The sequence below is a fragment of the Primulina huaijiensis genome, chromosome 3 (genome assembly GCF_012295235.1).
Source record: "Primulina huaijiensis isolate GDHJ02 chromosome 3, ASM1229523v2, whole genome shotgun sequence".
NCBI lineage: Eukaryota > Viridiplantae > Streptophyta > Magnoliopsida > Lamiales > Gesneriaceae > Primulina > Primulina huaijiensis.
The window spans coordinates 4818569-4838745 of NC_133308.1; the positions used below are offsets into that span (position 1 = coordinate 4818569).

Below are 20177 nucleotides of genomic sequence, written 5' to 3' on the forward strand. Positions count from 1 at the left end.
CTTCCAATTTTATTTACCCTTATATGATATTAATATTACACTTTTGGTTTTTGTTTTTGTTTTTAAATTTCAACACACACTTTTATTTTTATTTTTATTTATTTTTATTTTTATTTCAACAATTCAAATATCAATTTAGTCCCTACATAATTTGTCAAATTTCACTTTAGTCCATCGATAATAATAAAAAAAAGATTGTACACACACGCATCGCGTGTGCATAGTAACTAGTTATATTATTAAGTTTTAGACATTTAGAGTAACTAATTTTTGGTGTCATGGTCTGTTTTAATAATTATATATATTAATAAAATGTTAAAAATTTAATGCAAGTCACATGAAATTCAGTGGATACAGTCTTTGTTTCTTAATTATCAAGTTGCATGTTCAATTCTTACNTTTTTTTTTTTTTTTCTTTTTTCTATTTATTTGTTTAATTCATATATCAAAATGACAGTATAGTCATTCACTATTTTTTATAATTATATTTTGATCTTCATTTAAATATAAAGAACATGAATTATTAAAAATATTGGATACGAGTATATATATATATTATGCAATGTAGTTATTTGATAAAGACGTTTTGAAAATTTAAATAGACGAGGCGGGTAATTTCATTTGATTGCTATCAAACAAAGGGTGGGTGGGGCGACACTGAAAAAACTACTTGTATTTAATTTTAAAAAATAAAAAGGAAATTGTTGACATGTGAGGAGCACCTAACACGAAATTATATCGTTTTAATAGTGTTTTTAATAAAAAGTATTGGGTCTAAATAAATATTTACAGTTGAGTTTCTTTAAAATATCATCAATTTGGCTCTAAATATTATTCAACCACATGTAGGCTTGTGTTTACTTGTTAAATTCTCGAAGAATTTCAATTTCATAAAAAAAAATGGAAAAAAGAATTCAAATTTCATTTCCGATCAAAAGAGAAAATATCTTTTAAGATTATTTATGCTTGGATTTAATATATATTTAATGTAAACTTGGCAAAACTCAAAAAAAAAAAAATTTTTTTTTTGATGTACAAGAACATAAATTCATTCACATTTTTTAAAATTATTTTAATCAAATTATTTTTATAGGGGAAGTTGGTAAAAAATCCCCAATCAAAACATTTCTTTGGGTTCACTTCCTACCCACAAAATTGTGGTACAATTCATGTGGAAATGTGGTACAATTCATGTGGAAATGTGGTACTAAAAAAATACTCAGGGACTGAACATAAAAAAAACGATGGCTGAAAACTGAATGTCAATTTCCCGATTTTTATAACCCATCAGGCAATATTGATTACGGAGCAGCATTCAAATAAAGGCCATTCCGAGTAATGTAAATATGATCGGTACGAGGAATTCGTTTACCAGCTTGGATCGGTTCGTTTGTGGTAGTAACATGCATTGTTTTTATGGAAGTATATGTAGTACATTAAACTTTATCTTGGTTGATTGATGTAACTACTTCGCGCTCAAATTACTTGTATCGCTATAAATACAACGTAAAAGCTACTGAATTATTTCCTGAATCGGGATCCTTTGTTCGGCCTGTCATTGTTCCTCCCATCCCATGCAGAAGACCAGAAGAAAAGAGACATCCAGAATAGAACTGCAACAAAGATCTGGACTGTATCCTTGAATCTGCTAAAACTCGCACCTATGCCTGAGACATCATCGGAGAGCCAAAATTAGATTAATGTGACACGCTGTGGTGTGTGCAGAAGATGAAGTTGCTTGCATGGTTAGAGTCAGATGGATGAAGTAAAAGAGCGTAATGCGAGTTTCCGGAATACAGAATGCATGTAATAAAAGTGTTTTTCGGTTTAGCAAGTATACATGCTGGCTACTACAGTAGAGTGGTGGGAATTGAGTTATGAAAAGACATGTTCAAAAGGTAAAGCATAACAGTGAGATGCGAGTGTTCATGTATATATTATACAAGGATGATTCTGGTTAGAAATGAATATACTCAGGGGCCAAAAAAAGTCTAAATTTAACAAGGTTTGAACAGATATGTGAGATTGTGAAATTCAAATATGCAAAGTTATCTCGTAGACTTGAGTTGTTTATGGGTAAAAAAAAGTTTTGATTTTAAACAAGACACGTGAAGAAGAGAAATTCACGTGGTCGGACCTCATTTAAGAGTAAGCATCTTACTATAAAATCAACGATACAACGACTTCATGCACACAAGCAAAAAGGACAGCAATATCGAAAATTCTATTTGCAATATTTATATAGTTCAAAGAGACCAGAAGGGATCAAATATTTACGTGTAAGTATAAGAATTTAACCTACCATACAATCTGGTGGTAGAGAGAGAGAGAGAATTTTCGAACATGATTACTAGGTTTCAATTAAATAGAAAACAATGACCCAGAAAAATAGTAAAATCTAGTATCTCTACTTTGTTATGATATCCAATTAAACACTGAGCGACCTGCAAGCAAATATTGCTTATGTAGTTATGTTTGACAGGGATAGTGTGGCAGTTCAATAGAAATCATCACTAAATCATCATACAAACACAAAATTTGAAACTGATAACACTAATTTCCATGCTATATCCTCGTAAAATCAGATCGATTGCAGGGTGACTATAAGTCATTACATCACATACGTGCACTTTTCCTATATTCAACTCATCTCTGAATAATACCGAATGAAATCATTTACGACTTTCCAGGAAATCAAATGCTTTCAAATAGTGTTGTAAATGGCGGTAGACGGCAGTGAGGCGGTGACCTCCTGCCATCTAGGAGGTTGAAATTCTTTTTTACTATTTTTTATATTGATTATGTATAATCATGCAATGTAATTACAAATAGTCATCGATCATTATTTAATATACGTAATTAAATGATGTTTATGTATAAATAAGTTTCATACAATACGATACAATTTATACAAGGTGCAAATAAATATATACATGTAACTAACAAGATAATCAATAAGGATTCATCACCATATTAATACTAAAAAAGATAATATCATTATCATTACTTTTACCAGAAGCTTAAGTTTAAATTTCAAAGTTTCAATCCAACACGACAACAAGGAATAGACTATACATAACTAATTTTCTAAATCATCTGCACATACACCATCAACTACATTCATAATCCTCTTATTCTCGGACTCAAAATCAACATCTTGGAAGAGAAAGCGTATAAATGCATTAATAGTTGTGATTTTTTAAAATTTTGTTGACTTTGACCGCCTCACCCAACACTGCTAATCTTCTACCATCAACAGAACCGCCTACAGGAAAGGCAGTGCGGTCGACGGCCGCCTCAACCCCCATTTAGAACACTGTTTCGAAATCATAGCAGCCAAACAAATAATAACAGTTATTTTAAAAGATTTTCAAAGTTTCATAATTTGTTCTAAACTACTATTAACTCGTTGAAGAGCAAAAAAAACTAGAAAAATAATCTACCAAGTAATCTGCAGAATGGACGAAGCACCAAAAAAATAGATTGTGGATGTAAAAGGATGCGAAACAAACGTGGCAATATATAACTCGCAAATCACAACTCCAAATTCTGACAAATTGATCAAATAATATCAAAATGGATTGAATTTTTACTCAACAAAGATGCATCTTAAAGCAAAAATATCAAGTGACAACATAATACAGTCATTCTAAATAATACTATTTTGAAAGGTCCATCAATCACAACTTATACTATTTTGAAAGGTCCATCAATCACAACTTTGTCTAACAATTCAGGGCATTCCACACAATAATATATGAAAGAACATGGGAACGAGGACCATACATGACAAATAGGGATGACAACTTTCCCCACGGGTTTGGGGCCCGTGGGGAAAACTCGAAACGGATCGGGATCCCCGATTTTTTCGGATTTCGGTACGGGGATTTTAAAAAATCCCCGAAGTAGTTCGGGGCAGATATGANCCCCGAACCCGCCTTCTTCTTGTCCCATTAATATTTTTGGAACGGAGATGATGGCGGGGATGAGAATTTGATCCCCGCAGTTAATCCCTGAACCCGAAAAAGCGGAGATCGGGGCGGGTATAGGGGTGTGGATGGAATTCGGGGACGGAGATGGCAAACCCGCCCCCGCCCCCGCCCCCGCCTCAGCCTCATTGCCATCCCTAATGACAAATTCTATGATAGATTCTAATTTAGATTTATGGGTAATTTGAGATAGCCAAACTCCAGAAATTTGAGGTAAGAAGAAAATAAATTTTGAGAGAATGTTCATGTTTTCTTCATTCATTAATGGTTGGTTAAATACAAGTTTAGTGCAGTACAATTCGTAATTTCTTCACACGTGCAGTGACAAGTTAACCATATGTGTAATTCTCCACTATCTAAAGCATGTGCATTCCCTAATTTGGGGTCTTCCTTGAGGATGTAGTCATTTTGCCACATTGGTTCTCTACTTGTTCTTGAGGATAGCCTTTGCTATGTGCGAGTATTTACATCCAACAGGCCTAGCCTTAGTACTTTAGATGTTTCTACAGGGACTATCAGTTTATCCTTCTAGTGTTTCCTCAAAGTTCAGTCAGCCACTTTCGCTTATTGCCGGTTGATTATTTTCTTGAATATTAAATTCTAAACCTGATAATCACATATAATGAAGAATCGTACCGAATTTGGGAATATTTGGAAGGATTTTGGCTATCTGACACATGAAATGAAATTCTTTAAAAAAATGTTTCGAGTGTGTTAATTAGAAAATCGATCGAATTTTGGGTGATTAGGTTTCAATCTCTTCACAGGCGCTTGAAGAGAATAAATTTTAGCTGCTAACCAACATCCATCAGCAAAATTAAGCATTCGCCCCCAAGTTTTCGCAATCACCTCTCTCCCTCGCCGAAACCATAAATATCAAATTTTCGAAATCGAAAGTGTAAATTAACGAATTCGAAGCTAAAATCATAGCCAAGTTTCTTTGTTGTTTATTGTGCAACGACCGAACAAGAGAAGTGAATACCGCACACAGCGAAATTAAAGGCAAGAGAGAAAATGTAAAGGAAGGAAGAAATCGAGCAAAATTGTACCTTTAGATGACTGTGGAATTTTGTTGGAAGGTGGTTCCGACTGCGGCGGCGGTCCAGGACTAGAGGCGTGGCAACGGCCCGGCCAAGAGTTGAGTTTTGACGCCAACAATGAATTGTGGAAGAAACTAGTAGACAATGGAGAGAAGATGATTATTTTGGTGGTTGTGGAGGGGGGATCGGAACCTGGGCGGTGTTGGTGGCGGTGCCACCGGTGGCTAATGGCTGTGGACAAAGTCGAGGAACAGGACGCCATTTCAGTTTCTAGCAGTGTCCGGGTCCTCGACGCATTTCATTTTCCAAATATTTAACTTTTGACAAAGATTTGTGGAAGACTTATCACGAGTCTATTTTGTGAGATGATCATATTTTGTGATACAGATTTTTTATTTGGATCATTCATAAAAAAATAATACTTTTTATGTTAAGAATATTATTTTTTATTGTGAATATCGATAGAGTTGACCTGTCTCACAGATAAAGATTCGTTAAACCGTACCACAATATTTTTATTTTATTTTTTTTTATTTTTATTTTTTTTTTGCAATGCGCTTGGCGTCTCCTTAATTAATTTCACACTGTGTTTATCACTTCCTCTTTCTCAAATATAAAAATTACATTTTTCTTTCTCATCGTCGGTCCCAAATATGAAGGCCACGTTTTTCTTTCCCATCAATCTCAAATATATAATTAATTTTTCATATTTATTATTATTTTATTTACTCTTTTACTAATTTATTTATCTCATCATTAAATAAATTAACTGTTTTCAATAATTTTTTATCTTATTAAAATATTTATTAAATAAGAGTAAAAAAGTAAATTTCTTTCTAAAATTATTTTTACAATAACTTTCTTAATTTGTATGAAAATACACAAGCCTAAATATATGAGATATATAGAGCATTAATCGTGGATGATACAATAAGCGAAAACGAGAAATTAATGGCTTCATTGAAAATTTTAAGTTATATTTTATCTTTCTTGTTTTTACAATGTTTTTATAACCAAATCGGTGATCGAACCAATCCACCTTAAAATAAAAGTTCAACCGGATAGTCGGACTGAAACACTATTATACTATATAAAATAATAATATAATGTAGTAAATAAATATTTAAAATTCTAAAGATATTAAATTTATATATAAATAATAAAAAATATATATCTTTACCAAAACTTAAAATCTAAGCAACAACGTACATATAATCAGAATATCAAATGTAATTATATATCACAAAAATTCTTGTGAGACAATCTCACATATCGAAATTGTGAGACGGATCTCCGATCCGATCCAATTAATGAAAATTATCAGTTTTTCTGCTAAAAATATTGTTTTTCACGATAATTATGGCTTAAATCAACTCGTCTCACAAATAAAAACATGTAATACCGTCTCACGAGAGACTTATTCCATACATATCTGGGATAAAAATATGTGAGGCCGTAGTCAAAGCTTCCCTCGTGGTAGCCAATGAGCCGTTACTCACAGAATTCATCTCCCATGACAGTGAAATATATGTGTCCCAAGTCTCTGAACCCGAGACTTACAAAACAAGTACTTGGTAACAACTGGGCTAACAGCCCCAAAAGAGGTGGTGACCACGGGGGCCTTACAAAATGGACGGATAAAGTGTTGTGATTTTCAGCAAAGAATTGTAGGTGTTTGTAAATCACAAGTTCACAATATCTGGATCAAGGCTTCTTATTCGACAAAATCTCAACTAAGGAAGGGTGACAATCATCTACCATTCAACATTGTATGCAACACTAACACCAGCTCTTATTTGCTAAAACACTAAGCTTATTCTTACTCGAAATCAAGGTGACAGACACAGTCATGTGGTTAGGATTGGCGGGAGGTAGTCGGACTTCGTTCCGAGAATACGAGCTTTTGTGTCAGGGAAAAACTCGGATCCGGGGAGCTCGGTCACCTCTCCATTACTGGAAACTCCAATGGGGTACCGGAGCAAGTGGCCAGGCAAATCTCTCTCGAGTTCGTCGCTTGAATAAAGAGCCCAGTACTTCTCAGCTATGTCATTAACTTTTCTTGCACATTCATAAGTTTCTGGACGTAGGAAGGAGTTGTCGAGCATGCCTAGATGCTCGTACCACAAAGCCATTCGAAATCCGTGGATCTGACCTCTTGCTGGTTGCCTCGAAGCCAAATGGTATGGTTGGTACGCCCCCATGGCTATCTCGGAATCCCTTGCACCGTCCATCGATCGTTGGTTGATGTTGGCTGACCCGATGATAATGTATTCGTCGTCGACTGCAAGGTAAAATAGATTGTCTCACTCATTTTCTCAAGAAAATGCTACAAAATTGAAGACTCATTGGAACTGGAAGGATATCTTTACCTATCATCATTTTGGTATGGACGTAGATCATGAAACGCCGAGCTTCCTGAGCTTTAAGATAATCTGAGTCTGGTTCTGGTTTCTCAGGAGGCTCATATTCTCCCTTCTTCTTCACCTCTCTGTTTCCAAGACAGAAAAAGGTCAAGTAATCTCTCGGATCATCCTCGATGCCCTTAGCTCGAAAGGCTTGGACCACATCTTTATACATCATCTCCATGGTTCTCTTCTGCCAGTCCAAGATAGCTTGAACTGATGCACTCTCTGGTATACCTTCAGGCCACATAGGGACCACAACGTATACAGTGAACCTTTCCCCGGCCTCTATTTTGCTGATAATCTTTAAAGAAAGTTCCTTCGGAATGAGATGTAGAGCTCCAATGTCCTCAACCTTGATATCATTGCTTTCCCATCCAAAGCTACTTCCAAGAAAGTACTGGTTTTCTATGTAAATGAAATTTTTAGCTCGTCGGATGGCATGAACGTATGCATCTTGTATGCTTCGGTCGATTATATTATCTTTCCCACTTACAAGACCTGCTCTTGCTGCTTCTTCAGGTGCATCAGGGAATCCGAAGGCAGCCCCACCGTCAATAGATCTAAATAGCTGAACATTCCACGTCTCATGGTCATCAGGATACATCACCGGAGATGGAGGAACGATAACATCATCAAGTTCTCTAATATTAAGTAATAAATCTTTCCCACCTTGCTTCCTCCATCTCTGCTCGAAATTAAACAGAACATCCCAAGCAATAGGCCCTTCCAACCGGGAATGAATATCGTGCCAAGGTTCCCTTGGCCCACCTTTTGTGATAGCGGCTTCCGTGTAATTCGGCTGATGAAAATCATCGTGATGAGCAGTGTCCAACGTCCTGAAAAGGGAATGAAATGGTGTATCATATCTCCCATCGCAAAGATCAAGACCCCCTACGAAGCTCACAATTCTCTTCCTGTTTGATCTTCCGGATGGAAAATCACTGTCCACCACCACAATCTTTTGATGATGAGTGAACATGGTCGAAATTTGTAAATCTTGAACAAAGCTTCCGCCATCATCTGGATTACGAGGGCACAACACACAATTTACGTCGGTACCTTGGAAGAATTGTTCGGTCTCTTCGTCATGAGTAGCCATCAATCCATCTTTCTTCAGCAGACCTACTGAGGTTCTGTCATCCCAAACGAGCATGAGAACCTTCACCCCTTCGCTTGCTTTCTTCTTAAGAAGCTCTCCAAGTGTAACATTTCCCCCCGGCTTCTCTCTCCTAGAGTCCCTAATCAATGCAATTTCAGTGTACACTGACCAGCCAGTGATGTATATCAAGTGCTTTGCATTAGTTATTGCATCAAAAACATCTTCCCAACATCTGTGAGGCTCATAATAAGTTCCTCCGGATAATGGGATCTTGGGAATAAATTTGTCGGGTATATGAGCATCCTGGTACAAAGAAACCCGACAACCTGTTCTCTGAGTATAGAATGTATATGGCACCCCTGGATAACGGCTACTTTTCACACCACGAGCCCAGTTGCGATCTCGAGTTACATCAAAAAACTGCAACCTCACATGGATCTTGGAACCTTCGGGTATAGGATTCTTTTCTTCATCCAATATCTCGACCCACCTGTCCACTTCTTCCCCTTCTATAAGTTCACGGACAGGCACATAAGCTCTTCCAATCAGTGTCGCACCGATGGGATTGTCGTCTTTGACAGTGAATATTACATTTGAAGCCATGTGTGCGCAATAAATGTGAAATGACTCATCCCACCTAGGATTTTTCGGTTCATTTTCTATGATTCTTGTTCTCCCGACCCTAGCCTTCTCCAAGTCAACTGTTGCATAAATCTTGGGAGTTCCTTTTCCGACACCAACTGTCTCTTCGATGTTCTCAACAAGCTACAAGAATAATTCAGCAATGAGCCTAGCATGTCAGCAAAAATTCACTAACCAAAACAAAGCCTCTATTTGACATTACAAATGACTTTGTATTAAAATTTCAATCACTCATCCAGCAACATCAAATACATCAAATACACAGCACCCATATCAACCTAACAGATTTGAAGACTCGAAGGACAGCGGAAACACAATCATACTGTGACGACAATTACAAGCTTGTTATGAACCACAAACAAGAAATCAATCTCCAATTAAAGTCTTGGATCCTAGTTGCGCATAGCCACACAATCTTCTGTTTGTTTTGTTAGCACCAACTCCATCGAAGAAACAGCATTTATCAGCCTAAGCGAGACTAAAAGCAGCTTGGAAGGCAGTTAAACTGCACCAACTTCAAAAAATTTGACCAAATTATTCATTTTAGTTAACTCACAGACCAGCGACCAGAAAAATAATTGAAAGGAACATCAAGCACAAAGAATAAAACAGCTAAAATCGATCATCACAAGCACCACCCAAGTCACAGATCAAATTTCCACAAGCCGTGGACACTGGCAAAATTCATTCAACAGCATTAAATCTCATTCAACTAAATTCAGATGCATAAAAACATCATCACCGGCAAGAAATAGAATAAAACCAACCCAAATGAACGAAATAAAGCTTCAATTTTCATTTTTTTTTAAAAAAAAAGAACATTTAAACAGAGTTTGACATGAAACATGCACCTTGCTGAAAAAATTTCCACCACCACCACCACTTTGCAGTTTATCCACTTCATAGACCGTAGCATGAATAGTGCCATGAAGCAATATCTGAGCCATTAGTTTTCACCTACGTTAACGCAATGACCAAATATCAAAAGTTGAACACCCAAATGATCACATTACAAACTTCATTGATAGCCCTGTACAAGAAAGTACTTTTTACAAAAAAACTACAATGAAAAAAGAATGATAATAAAACCCATTTTATGTGGTGTGAAGAGATCTGAGAATCTTACGGAATGGTTATTAGTTTGAAGGGTTTGGTCAAGACAGAAAATGGAATTTGATCCGATCTTTCTGTGTGAGGAATGGTGAAGTGAAGAGCTAGAAAAGCGAGGGAACTGTTGAGAAAGAACCGTTCCATATATAGCTCGTGAGTAATGGATATTGATCATCTCGTCTAATGTAGGACTTAGGAGAAAGTTTTTTGTTTTTTTTTTGAAAAATATGTTTTTTTATACAAAAAAATGTTTTATTTTCAATTTTTCCATCGTTTTTAGCTTTTCGTTCTTGGTTCTTGTTTTTTTTCTCTTTTTGGTTTTTTTTAAAAAATAGTATTGATTGACTTCTTTTTGGCTTTAAATTGAATAATTCTTGAATAAAAAAAATTAATATGATTGCTGGTACTTTTATTCTCATGCATTTTATACGAATCATTTTTTTAGATTTAATTATTTAAAATTAATATGTTGGAAAATTTCAGAAATTTTCCAAATGAAACATTAGTTTTCCATAATATTTTGAATTTTTTTTTTGTTTATCGAAGAGTCATTCTATTATGTCAATTTTAAAGATTAAGTTTCATCTAGCTAGAATGTTACATGGTAAACTATACAAAAGAAGAAAAAAAACACTATGTTCTTAATAAATAGTAATTGAGTATTATTATTTTAATTTTAATAAAATTTTATTCAATATAAAATTCGAAATCTTTTATAAAGTTTTTATTAAATATGGCAATTTCAATATTACTTTCTTTTGTAAAAGTCTATCAAAGAATGATGACGACGATAATAATAATAATAATTATTTTTTGTTATCGTCTTCATCGTTATATTATGGCGATGATATGTTGATGTATGTTGTCGCTCATGACGATGAAATAACGATGAAATTGTAGTTTTTCATGATGATACAATTTCAAATACAAAGTACATTGAATTTGATTTTGGGGAAAAAAAATTGTCACCAAGGATAGATTATTAGGAGCAACGACCTTTTTTTTACTAAATTATTAGTGAAATAAATGGAGTTACCAGTCCTCGTAGCAACCTCAATGTTTTTTTTAAAAAAAAAAATTGTTAGGTCTGAAGTTATTTTTGTTATTAAAAAAACATGTATTATGTCAGAAGAATTGAGTATTTTTGGACAATAACCTTCTACGAAATTGTATTTTTTTTAAAAAAAAGTGACATTCATTTGTTAAATTGTATGGTACAACATGCTACATTAACATGTGTTCTTAATTTGTATGGAACATCAAGTTCTTGGCTTTTGTTGTGTTTACTTACTGTATATAAAGGTTTAGGCTCTTAGTGGTCTGACTTTGTGAGACAAATTAGTTTTTACGAAAATACATACTCATTTAGATAAGTAATGTTTTCAATATAATTTACTCATAAATACAATATATAATCAGTTTTCACCTATCATCTCTATAAATCACATATAATCAGTTTTTACCTATCGTAATGATCATTATTTTACATACGCGTTGTGTGTGCGTAGTTAGCTAGTATCTCATTAAAGATGAACAAAATCAGATTGGTTTGAGTTTTATCAAAAATCCCAACCATCAGTTTTGTTAAATATCAAACCAAACTATTCCAAATTTAAAAAAAACAAAACAAAAACTAGAATTTCGTTTTGGCTTGTTTTGGATGATCAATTTTAAACTTTTAACTTTTTAAATTAGATATTTTGATGAAACAAGAAGATCGAAGCAGGGAATCAAGACTCAAGTGGACAAGTCTAATCCGAACAACCAGAGGGAAACTATCTATGCATAAGTGGATAGAAGACACAAGGAAAGGAAGAGTCTTCGATATTCTCTTGCATGCATTCTGAGAGGGTTAGAGTCTCAGATCATTCTTGAGTGGCGGCTCATTGATTTCGTTCTTATCCTGCTTGCGTGGGATATGAACGATCCCATGGGCGACTGGAGTAGGACCGATTGATCTGAACCAGTACTGTGTCTTGCTGTTGTTTACTTGCTTTACACCTTTATTTCTTGGTTATACGTTCATTGTGATTCATCACTCACTCATACCACCAAGTTCTTGATCGTTCTGCTTTGTTATGTTTTTTTTTTTTATTTTAAAACCGATCCGAATAATCATCAACAAAAGTTCTTGATCGTTCTGTCGCCACCCTTTATTTTGTGGAAATGGCTCTGAAAGACAGAAGGTCAATCGAGGAATTGCACTTGCATCAAGTCCCTTTGTCGCCTAAAACCCTGACAAGTCACTGTTAATATCTTCAAAATTCATGGAGAATGCAGCATACTACGGTTAATAAAAATCCAGCGAATTTAAATCTTTGCCTAGAACACAATAAAATAAAACTCAATGCCAGGTACAAATCAAATTTATTTAACTAGTTTGATTTAGTTTAACTACATAAAGTTTAGGTGGAAACAAGTTAGACTCGATGGATCATTGTTTCGCTTCAATCAGATGCTTACCCCGGTTTGTGTCTAGGCTCGCCGAAACTAATGTCAGCGCCTTAGCACACCATGAACTTTAAATAATCATGTGGTTCCACATCTAACATTGAGGTTTAACTCGCATCCGCCCATGAAGTAAGCGAGAAAAGGGAAATTAAATTCTAACGGGTATTACCACGGGTATATATAATAGAAGAAATTTTATCATTTTTCCTGTAGCCTGAAGAAAGTACATCATTTTTTCTGCATTTTTTCCCTCAAGTCTCCAAGGGGTCCATATCCCTTTTCACCCACCTGCTGTGTCTTACACGAACAGCTACTGATGTTGAGATTTGTACCGCACCTGAGACATGCACCCTTGCAACTTGGGTCACAGAGTGCACTAATGGTGATCTCGACATGTATAAGGTCTCGTAAGTTCTTTGAAATGTCGATGATTTTTCTGTCTGGAGGGAAATATAGCTGATCATCTAAGTCGATCAATGAATCATCATCATCATCTTCTGCTTCCTCACTTGTTATGAGAGTTCTGAATTTGTCTTCTGCAAAGATTGTGCCCATGTTTATGGTCTCGGGTTCTTGGATGGGTTCTTCACATAGTAAAAGCGAGAAGTCGGAGTAAACACTCTGAGCAGCAGGCTCGCCACACCTGCAGCATTGGAAAATATGATTATACAATAAAAAAACAAAATAAAGAACAATTTTTAGAAAAATTACAAAATGATCAGAAGCGAGAGCAGTTATCCAATTAACACGTCTTAGTGAGCTGACTGAAGTTCGAGCTATATAAGAGTAACGGTGATGAAAGAAAGGCTGATTCATCAAATAACAGGGGGTATATAATTTAGATGACTACGTAAGACAATCCACGCCTTCGAAGGTGCCATATGGAGTTTGGGTATTTACACCAGTTCCAGAACAAGAGATTCATCTAGTGGACGACTATACATGCTACTCTTTGAGTCAGTAAAACACGGGAGGAAGCCCCCAATCAATACTGCACAACTCATGGACAAAGAATTGCTTATGCATGCTAAGTTGATGCCCCCACTACCGGGTGATTGAAACATCCTTTCTAAAGGAATAACATAAACATTATGGACAAAAGCAAGAGGAAGTAAAATGAATAAGAACTATACAGATATGGCAAAACAAATAACTCCGCTGCCACCAGCCACCATCTAATAAAATGCATTTGACATTCCAACACAAATGAGACCAACATTCCTTTTGCATAATATTTTTGAATGACCAATAGTTCAAAGTGTGACATTTGATTCATAAATTCCAAAAGATATGGAGTTCACATCTAAAATGGTGCAACTATCCAAAATCGAGGATAATTTCCTACATAAATGTTCTTCCAAATACAAATTATGATTCTACCATTTCACCGCGGATAGGAGAAACAAAGAGCGTGATCAGTATCAAAACATACTTGACAAAAACTAAAGAACCACAAAATCAATACTTTGTCTTCAAGTAATAATAAGTTCAACATTGAAAATCCAAAATTTCCTACTTCTATGCAATCACATCTCAACTTAAACTAAAACTAAAACTAAAACTAAAACTAAAACTACTATCAATCAAAACTGCGAGTCTCAGTCTCATCCTAGCTAAATTTTCTTAAGGCGTATTAATACCTGTTGCAAGGGAGAGAAATGACAGTCCTAACAATCCCATCCAGCCTCAACTTCTGCTTCTTCCTAGTAACATCAACAGAGACCAACACCGGCGTCCCATTCGGATAATCCTTGACAGAATTCACCACCCTCAACCCCATTTCCGAAGCCCGAGCTTTCGAAACCTCAGAAGAAATCTTCCCCAAACCCAACCTCTCCAGAGTAGTACAGTACTCCAAGTGTGAGACGGCCGCGTTCCTTCTGTACATAACCGCGCCTTCCCACGAGCAGCCCTCGTCATCACTTTCTTCGATACCTTCGTTTGACAAATCCCATTGATAATCTTCGGTAAAAGAGGGATTTTCTGCATCGGAAGTGAAGTGGAAACTGCTGGTGGTGTTGGGTTTTGCGAGGACCAAGTTTGATGGCTTCTTTTGGAATTGGTACGTAGGGTGGATTGTATTGAAGGGTTTAAAGATTTTGCGGAAGCTGAACTGGGTGAGAGGGAAGGAGGGAAGTGGAACGGCGGCGGAGGAAGTGGCGGATGGAGCGAGCATATTCAGGGACTAAATTGCTGCAGCTTCTTCAATCAAATGTCCAATGGTGCCACGAATCGTAAAAAATCCAACAAAGTTTTTTTTTTTTTTTTTTATGACAGATAATCATATTCTCACATTTTAAAAAATTATTTTATTGGGACAGCTTGATGAATTTTTGCATATGAAAAAAACAAAAATTTATGTTAGATTATTTTTTAATTTAATTTTATAAGATAAATCTTCAATTTTACTAAATTTATAATAAAATATAAATATATCAAGTCGATATTTTATTATTAAAATAATATTGTTTCTTTGATAATTTAACTTTTTTTTTTTAAAATCTCGAAGTATCATATTTCTTCATTTCTTTCAACATATGATTAATTTTGGGGATACAAAATATTTTTCTTGGGGTAATGATATTCAAATTTAATTAAATGTTGTCGAATAAATGCTCGAGCTGAATTTTGGATTGAATTTAGACGGATGGATTTTAATTATATTTTTGTAGTTTTAGATAATCAAAATCATAAACTCTTATCTTTCTTTGGATGCTTATATATTTTTTCATATTAATTATGATTAATTTCAAATTAATCTAATATTGAAGTCATTTAAATCCATGGTAGTTTATATAATAAATGTGTACTAAAGTAAGGTTGGTATTTAATATTTCATATATTATTTTATTGTTAACAATAAAATTTATAATCAAAATTCATTAATTTCAAAGTTATTCAATCAAATGATTAATTTTTTGAATTTGAGTTCAATTATATGAACAAAAATATTTAAATTTTCTCAAAAAATATAATTATTAAATTGATAATTGTCTAACTAAAAAAGTAGGCAAAAACTTGTGTGAGACGGTCTCACGGGTCGTATTTTGTGAGACGGATCTCTTATTTGGGTCATCCATCAAAAATATTACTTTTTGGCAAAAACTTGTGTGAGACGGTCTCACGGGTCGTATTTTGTGAGACGTATCTCTTATTTGGGTCATCCATGAAAAATTATCATTTTTTATGCTAAGAATATTACTTTTTATTGTTAATATCAGTAGAGTTGACACGTCTCACAGATAAAGAGTCGTGAAACCGTCTCACAAGAGATCTAGTCTTACTTTTTATGCTAAGAGTATTCATTTTTATTGTAAATATCGATAAGATTTATCTTTCTCATAGATAAAACTTTATTCGTGAGATCGTCTCACAAGAGACCTAATTCTAAAAGTATTATTATTGTTAAAGTCTTTTGGAAAAAAAAAATAAGGTCCATTTTTGTAAGTAATAAAACGCTATCTGGTGTGTTCTAAAAATCGCGTAACTATGGCAATGCGATTTTACCTGTATATGGTCGGAATTTTGTAGCGTTTCTAAATCCATCTCGACGAATCATTCCTGTGGACCAAAAAATGCTGCTGGCTGTTTTGATCGCCAACTCCGAAGGCAATATTCTTGTCGAACGGTGAAATCGGTTTCCCTGTATTTTCTGAATATTTTCGTTTGCACCCGCTTTACATTGTATTTCTGATATGTGCTGTGTAGTTCCTGATTTGATTTGGTTCATTGTGTCGATTGTAGTTTGTTTTCTGATCATAATTGACTCGGGTCTCTTCGAAACTCACTTCTGTAAGTTCTTGTTAATGGGCTGGGTTCACCGCTGTTTGTTGGTTTAAGATATGTAAAATAAGCTTGCAATTGTACCTTTAACTTTGTTCCAGCAGATTTTCCTTGTTTTTTGATATGGGTTATGTGATTCTTGATTCAAATTTGGTGCGTTGTTGTGTTTAATATAGCTTCGATTTTTGTCCGACTAACTGTGATTGATTCTTCAGTTGTTCTGCTTTTTTCCACTTGTGTATATTCTGTATGACGAAAACTCAAATGACCTGACGATATGCTTTTCCTTGTATTCTGATCTGGGGCTGCATACTTCTTGATTGGATTTGATTATTGTTATGTCTATGTAGTTTCTTTTTTTTTAAGAATTGAATGGGGTTTCTTCAAAATTTGTGCTACCTGCTGTTGCTGTTTTGTGAAAGGAAGTTAAATAAGATAAAGATAATGCCCATAACCATTCCAGCTGCTTTTCTTAGCATTCTGGTATCTGGACTTTGTGTTTCAATTTTGATTTGTTCCCTTGTTGTGTTAAATATATTTTATTTATCGGAATTGATTTTGGTCTGTTCAAAGTTGGTATTTTTGTAGATTCCTGTTACGTTGTGTGGGGGAAAGTAAAATGAGCTTAAAATGAGATTGGAGAATTTTCAAGATTCGTATTCATATAACTTCCCAACAGTTCATGAAAAATATTCGGTTTTGGAGTTGTGGTTATATTTGAGCTGCTCGTGATTAAAATTAGTTGGATTTAGTATTTTAGCCCGTTATACTATGCGTTGGGGCTTAAATTATTTTTTCTTCTTTGAGTTGGAAAAGAGAAATGGTTTCATGATGTTTAAAGGTTAACACTTTGTTTAATATTTTTTCGGTTTCTGGGTGCTGTAGTTTCAATGGAGTCCCAGCTGAGGAACGACTACATTGGAGATCTTTCCTGGTGAAACTTGGGGCAGATAATCTTAAGGGAGTCAAGAATGAGGAGCTCCTTGTGGCTAATCACAAGTATGTTGTGAATTTTTCTTTGTATTTCAACTTCATGTGTGTTGTTTTTTGTTCTTGAATGTAGAATATTTATCCCCAAGAATATGGTCATGAAGACCTCAAGCTCTTGAAGTTCTGTGGATTATTCTTCTGATTAAAGAGGATTATAGTGGCTATGCATTCCATAAAAAGTTTCATGCATGTAAGATTACTATTAAACAATTTTAGACATGCATACATTTGCACATCATGCTGTTGCAAATTGGGTAAATGAAAGCTACTTTAGGCAATTGTGTTCGGGAAGAGGTGCTTTGCATCTGAATGTTTTTTAGATTCAATGTGCTTTTGTTTATAGTTATTAGGGCTTCTGCTGGATTTGAATTCATGACTCCGGGATTTAGTCCGTGGTTTTTTAAGTTTCTATAACAGCTGCTTAAGTTTTGATAGTTGAACCTTCTGGCAGTTAATGAAGATTTTTCAAGAAAATTACAATTAACTTTTTGCCATTGTGTATGGAAGCTCGCAAGATCCATTGTATATATGAAAAATCGGTTGAATATTACAGAATTTTTTTTCTGTTATCTCCCATCTGGAATTTTCTCTCTTGAATGTCATTGCTTTGTTGTACAGGTCAGTTTATATCGTATACACAGTGCTTGGGGATGTCAGTATATTTATTGTTGGCAAAGATGAGTACGATGAACTTGCTTGTAAGTTCCTCATTTTAACATTTGATTATGAGATTATTTCAGCATGTCAGCTCAGAATAACTTCAACGCACTAATGTTAAATCATCTTAGATTTAGCATAAGTTAACTTTTTCAAAAAAAGATGAGAAATATTTGATTCAACGTCTCCATGCATCCTTGTCCTTCCAAGAGCTTTTGAGCGTGTTATTAAAGGCATATAAAACGCGAAGTTTATGCTGGTCTTTTAGTGGCGGAAGCAATCTTCGTGATTACCTCAGCCCTGAAGGACGTTTGTGGAAAACCTCCAACTGAACGTCTTTTCCTTGACAAATACGGAAAAATATGCTTGTGCTTGGATGAGATTGTGTGGAAGGTCAGTATCATCTATTTCCTCTTCTGTTTTAACTTTAAAGTTGCTATTTAGTTATGGTTTGATCGCAACGACTTGCACATTCTCATCAACATGATTTTTATACTTTGTCGTTAATGAAATTGTTGTAAATGCAAGACTCGTGGAGCATTTGTAGCTCTTAGTCATCAGTTAGTCATTGGAATTTGGATGAATCGAATTGCATGTGAAATTTCTTCATATCTTATAAAAATTTCTGTACGCTCTTACATTAGAAAGATTGTCGTTTCTTCACCAAGATTGCATTAACTTCGTGAGTTTCTTGTCGGTAATGCATGTTGGTATCTCATATATCATGTTTGCGGGCATCAAGAACTGAATTTCACCATTGCGAATTGAATTTTCGGTGTGTTTTAAAGGGTTTGTTGGAGAACACCGACAAAGACAGAATCAAGAGACTGGTGCGACTAAAACCACCAAACGATTTTTAATCGGATAGCGCTTTACCTTGTGTAATTTATAAAGAGGAATGGCTCATGTTCATGATGCATTTGGTATGCCAACGATGACCGATGATCTTTCATAAATGGTTTCAAGTTCTTCATTTTGGTTTTAGCCTCCCCATCCTTCGAGTTTATGGGTGTTCCAAACTGTTAGATGATTAATTTTCTCAATTCGGGACTTTTGATCTGTATCACCACAGTGATTTCTCGACAACCTGATAGTATTGTTAAACTCTTATCTTTTTATCTCAATGAGAATGCTGAGTATCGCAGAGTTTGCTTATTGTTGATACATTGAGCCATCTGATACTGTGTTATCTTATCATAGGAAAATTTACTGCTATTTTATTCAGCCCATGCTAGTAAAATAAATAGTCATTAAATGAACAAAATGATGATGCAAAATCAACGGTTCTCTCTGACGTCCAAGCATCAAACTCCCAGTTCCATAAGTTTTTCTCAATAGTATAATGAGTGTTTGATGTGAAATGATTTTACAGATCTATTTTCTGAGACAGGTTGACTCGGGGTCATACTCGAAGTGAAAAATAATATTTTTGTCATAAAAATGTGTCGAATCAAGATGGATATTTATTTCACAAAATTGATATGTGAGATTGTCTCTAAATCTTGGAACTTATTATTTCGGAGTTATTTTGGATTGAAAAAATATCATGCCTTTTTAATACTGTTTTTTTGAAATAAAGTATATTGTAAAGAAGAAGCTACTTTAAAAGAGTGTGAAACAATATAGAAGTCGAAAAATGCGATTTATCGACTTTGGCATTTCCTAAAAAATAATTCAACAGGTGCACTTGGATTTTGTTATGTGAAATCATTGATCTTTAAATTCATTGTTATGTGAAATCATTGATCTTTAAATTCTTTTTTTTTTTGTTTGAAACTTTTAAAAACATGATTTCAAATACATTTTTAATCATTAGGATTTCCAAGTTATCTTATTTCATCTTGACAGTGATTATAGAGAATTTCAATTGCACCTGATTCAGTATAATTTGAAATTCATGTTCCGAGCCTTGCATGAATCCAATTGATATTTCATGGACCGATCGAGATTATCATCGTGGACTTGTGTAAAAAATTAAAAAGGGGAAAAATATCAACAAAACTTTTATATA

General features: G+C 34.6%; 3 protein-coding genes and 1 long non-coding RNA gene across 5 annotated transcripts; 1 reads left to right on the forward strand and 3 right to left on the reverse strand.

The window, feature by feature from the left end:
* Positions 1–1336: 1336 nt before the first annotated feature.
* Positions 1337–5345, reverse strand: LOC140973259 (uncharacterized). Its single transcript, XR_012174607.1, has 2 exons — positions 5039–5345; positions 1337–1667 (listed from the first exon to the last, which is right to left on the reverse strand). It is a non-coding gene; the product is annotated as an uncharacterized lncRNA (long non-coding RNA).
* Positions 5346–6727: 1382 nt separating this feature from the next.
* Positions 6728–10441, reverse strand: LOC140973260 (phospholipase D alpha 1). The gene is made up of 4 exons (XM_073435921.1): positions 10302–10441; positions 10027–10132; positions 7399–9298; positions 6728–7310 (listed from the first exon to the last, which is right to left on the reverse strand). Exons 2-4 carry the CDS (start codon positions 10120–10122, stop codon positions 6877–6879), a joined length of 2430 nt encoding a protein of 809 aa, XP_073292022.1. The 5' UTR covers positions 10123–10132; positions 10302–10441; the 3' UTR covers positions 6728–6876.
* A 2182-nt stretch (positions 10442–12623) lies between these two features.
* Positions 12624–14976, reverse strand: LOC140973261 (large ribosomal RNA subunit accumulation protein YCED homolog 1, chloroplastic). Its single transcript, XM_073435922.1, has 2 exons — positions 14377–14976; positions 12624–13379 (listed from the first exon to the last, which is right to left on the reverse strand). The coding sequence occupies exons 1-2, from the start codon at positions 14910–14912 to the stop codon at positions 12965–12967; spliced, it is 951 nt and encodes a 316-aa protein (XP_073292023.1). The 5' UTR covers positions 14913–14976; the 3' UTR covers positions 12624–12964.
* Positions 14977–16206: 1230 nt separating this feature from the next.
* LOC140973262 (uncharacterized) lies at positions 16207–19340 on the forward strand. 2 transcript variants are annotated; one of them, XM_073435923.1, is made up of 5 exons: positions 16207–16364; positions 17405–17518; positions 18128–18207; positions 18417–18559; positions 18955–19340. In XM_073435923.1, exons 1-5 carry the CDS (start codon positions 16312–16314, stop codon positions 19024–19026), a joined length of 462 nt encoding a protein of 153 aa, XP_073292024.1. In that variant the 5' UTR covers positions 16207–16311; the 3' UTR covers positions 19027–19340. The 2 variants fall into 2 exon arrangements, with proteins under 2 accessions (XP_073292024.1, XP_073292025.1); XM_073435924.1 differs by having other exon boundaries at positions 18435–18559.
* The last annotated feature ends 837 nt before the right edge of the window (positions 19341–20177 follow it).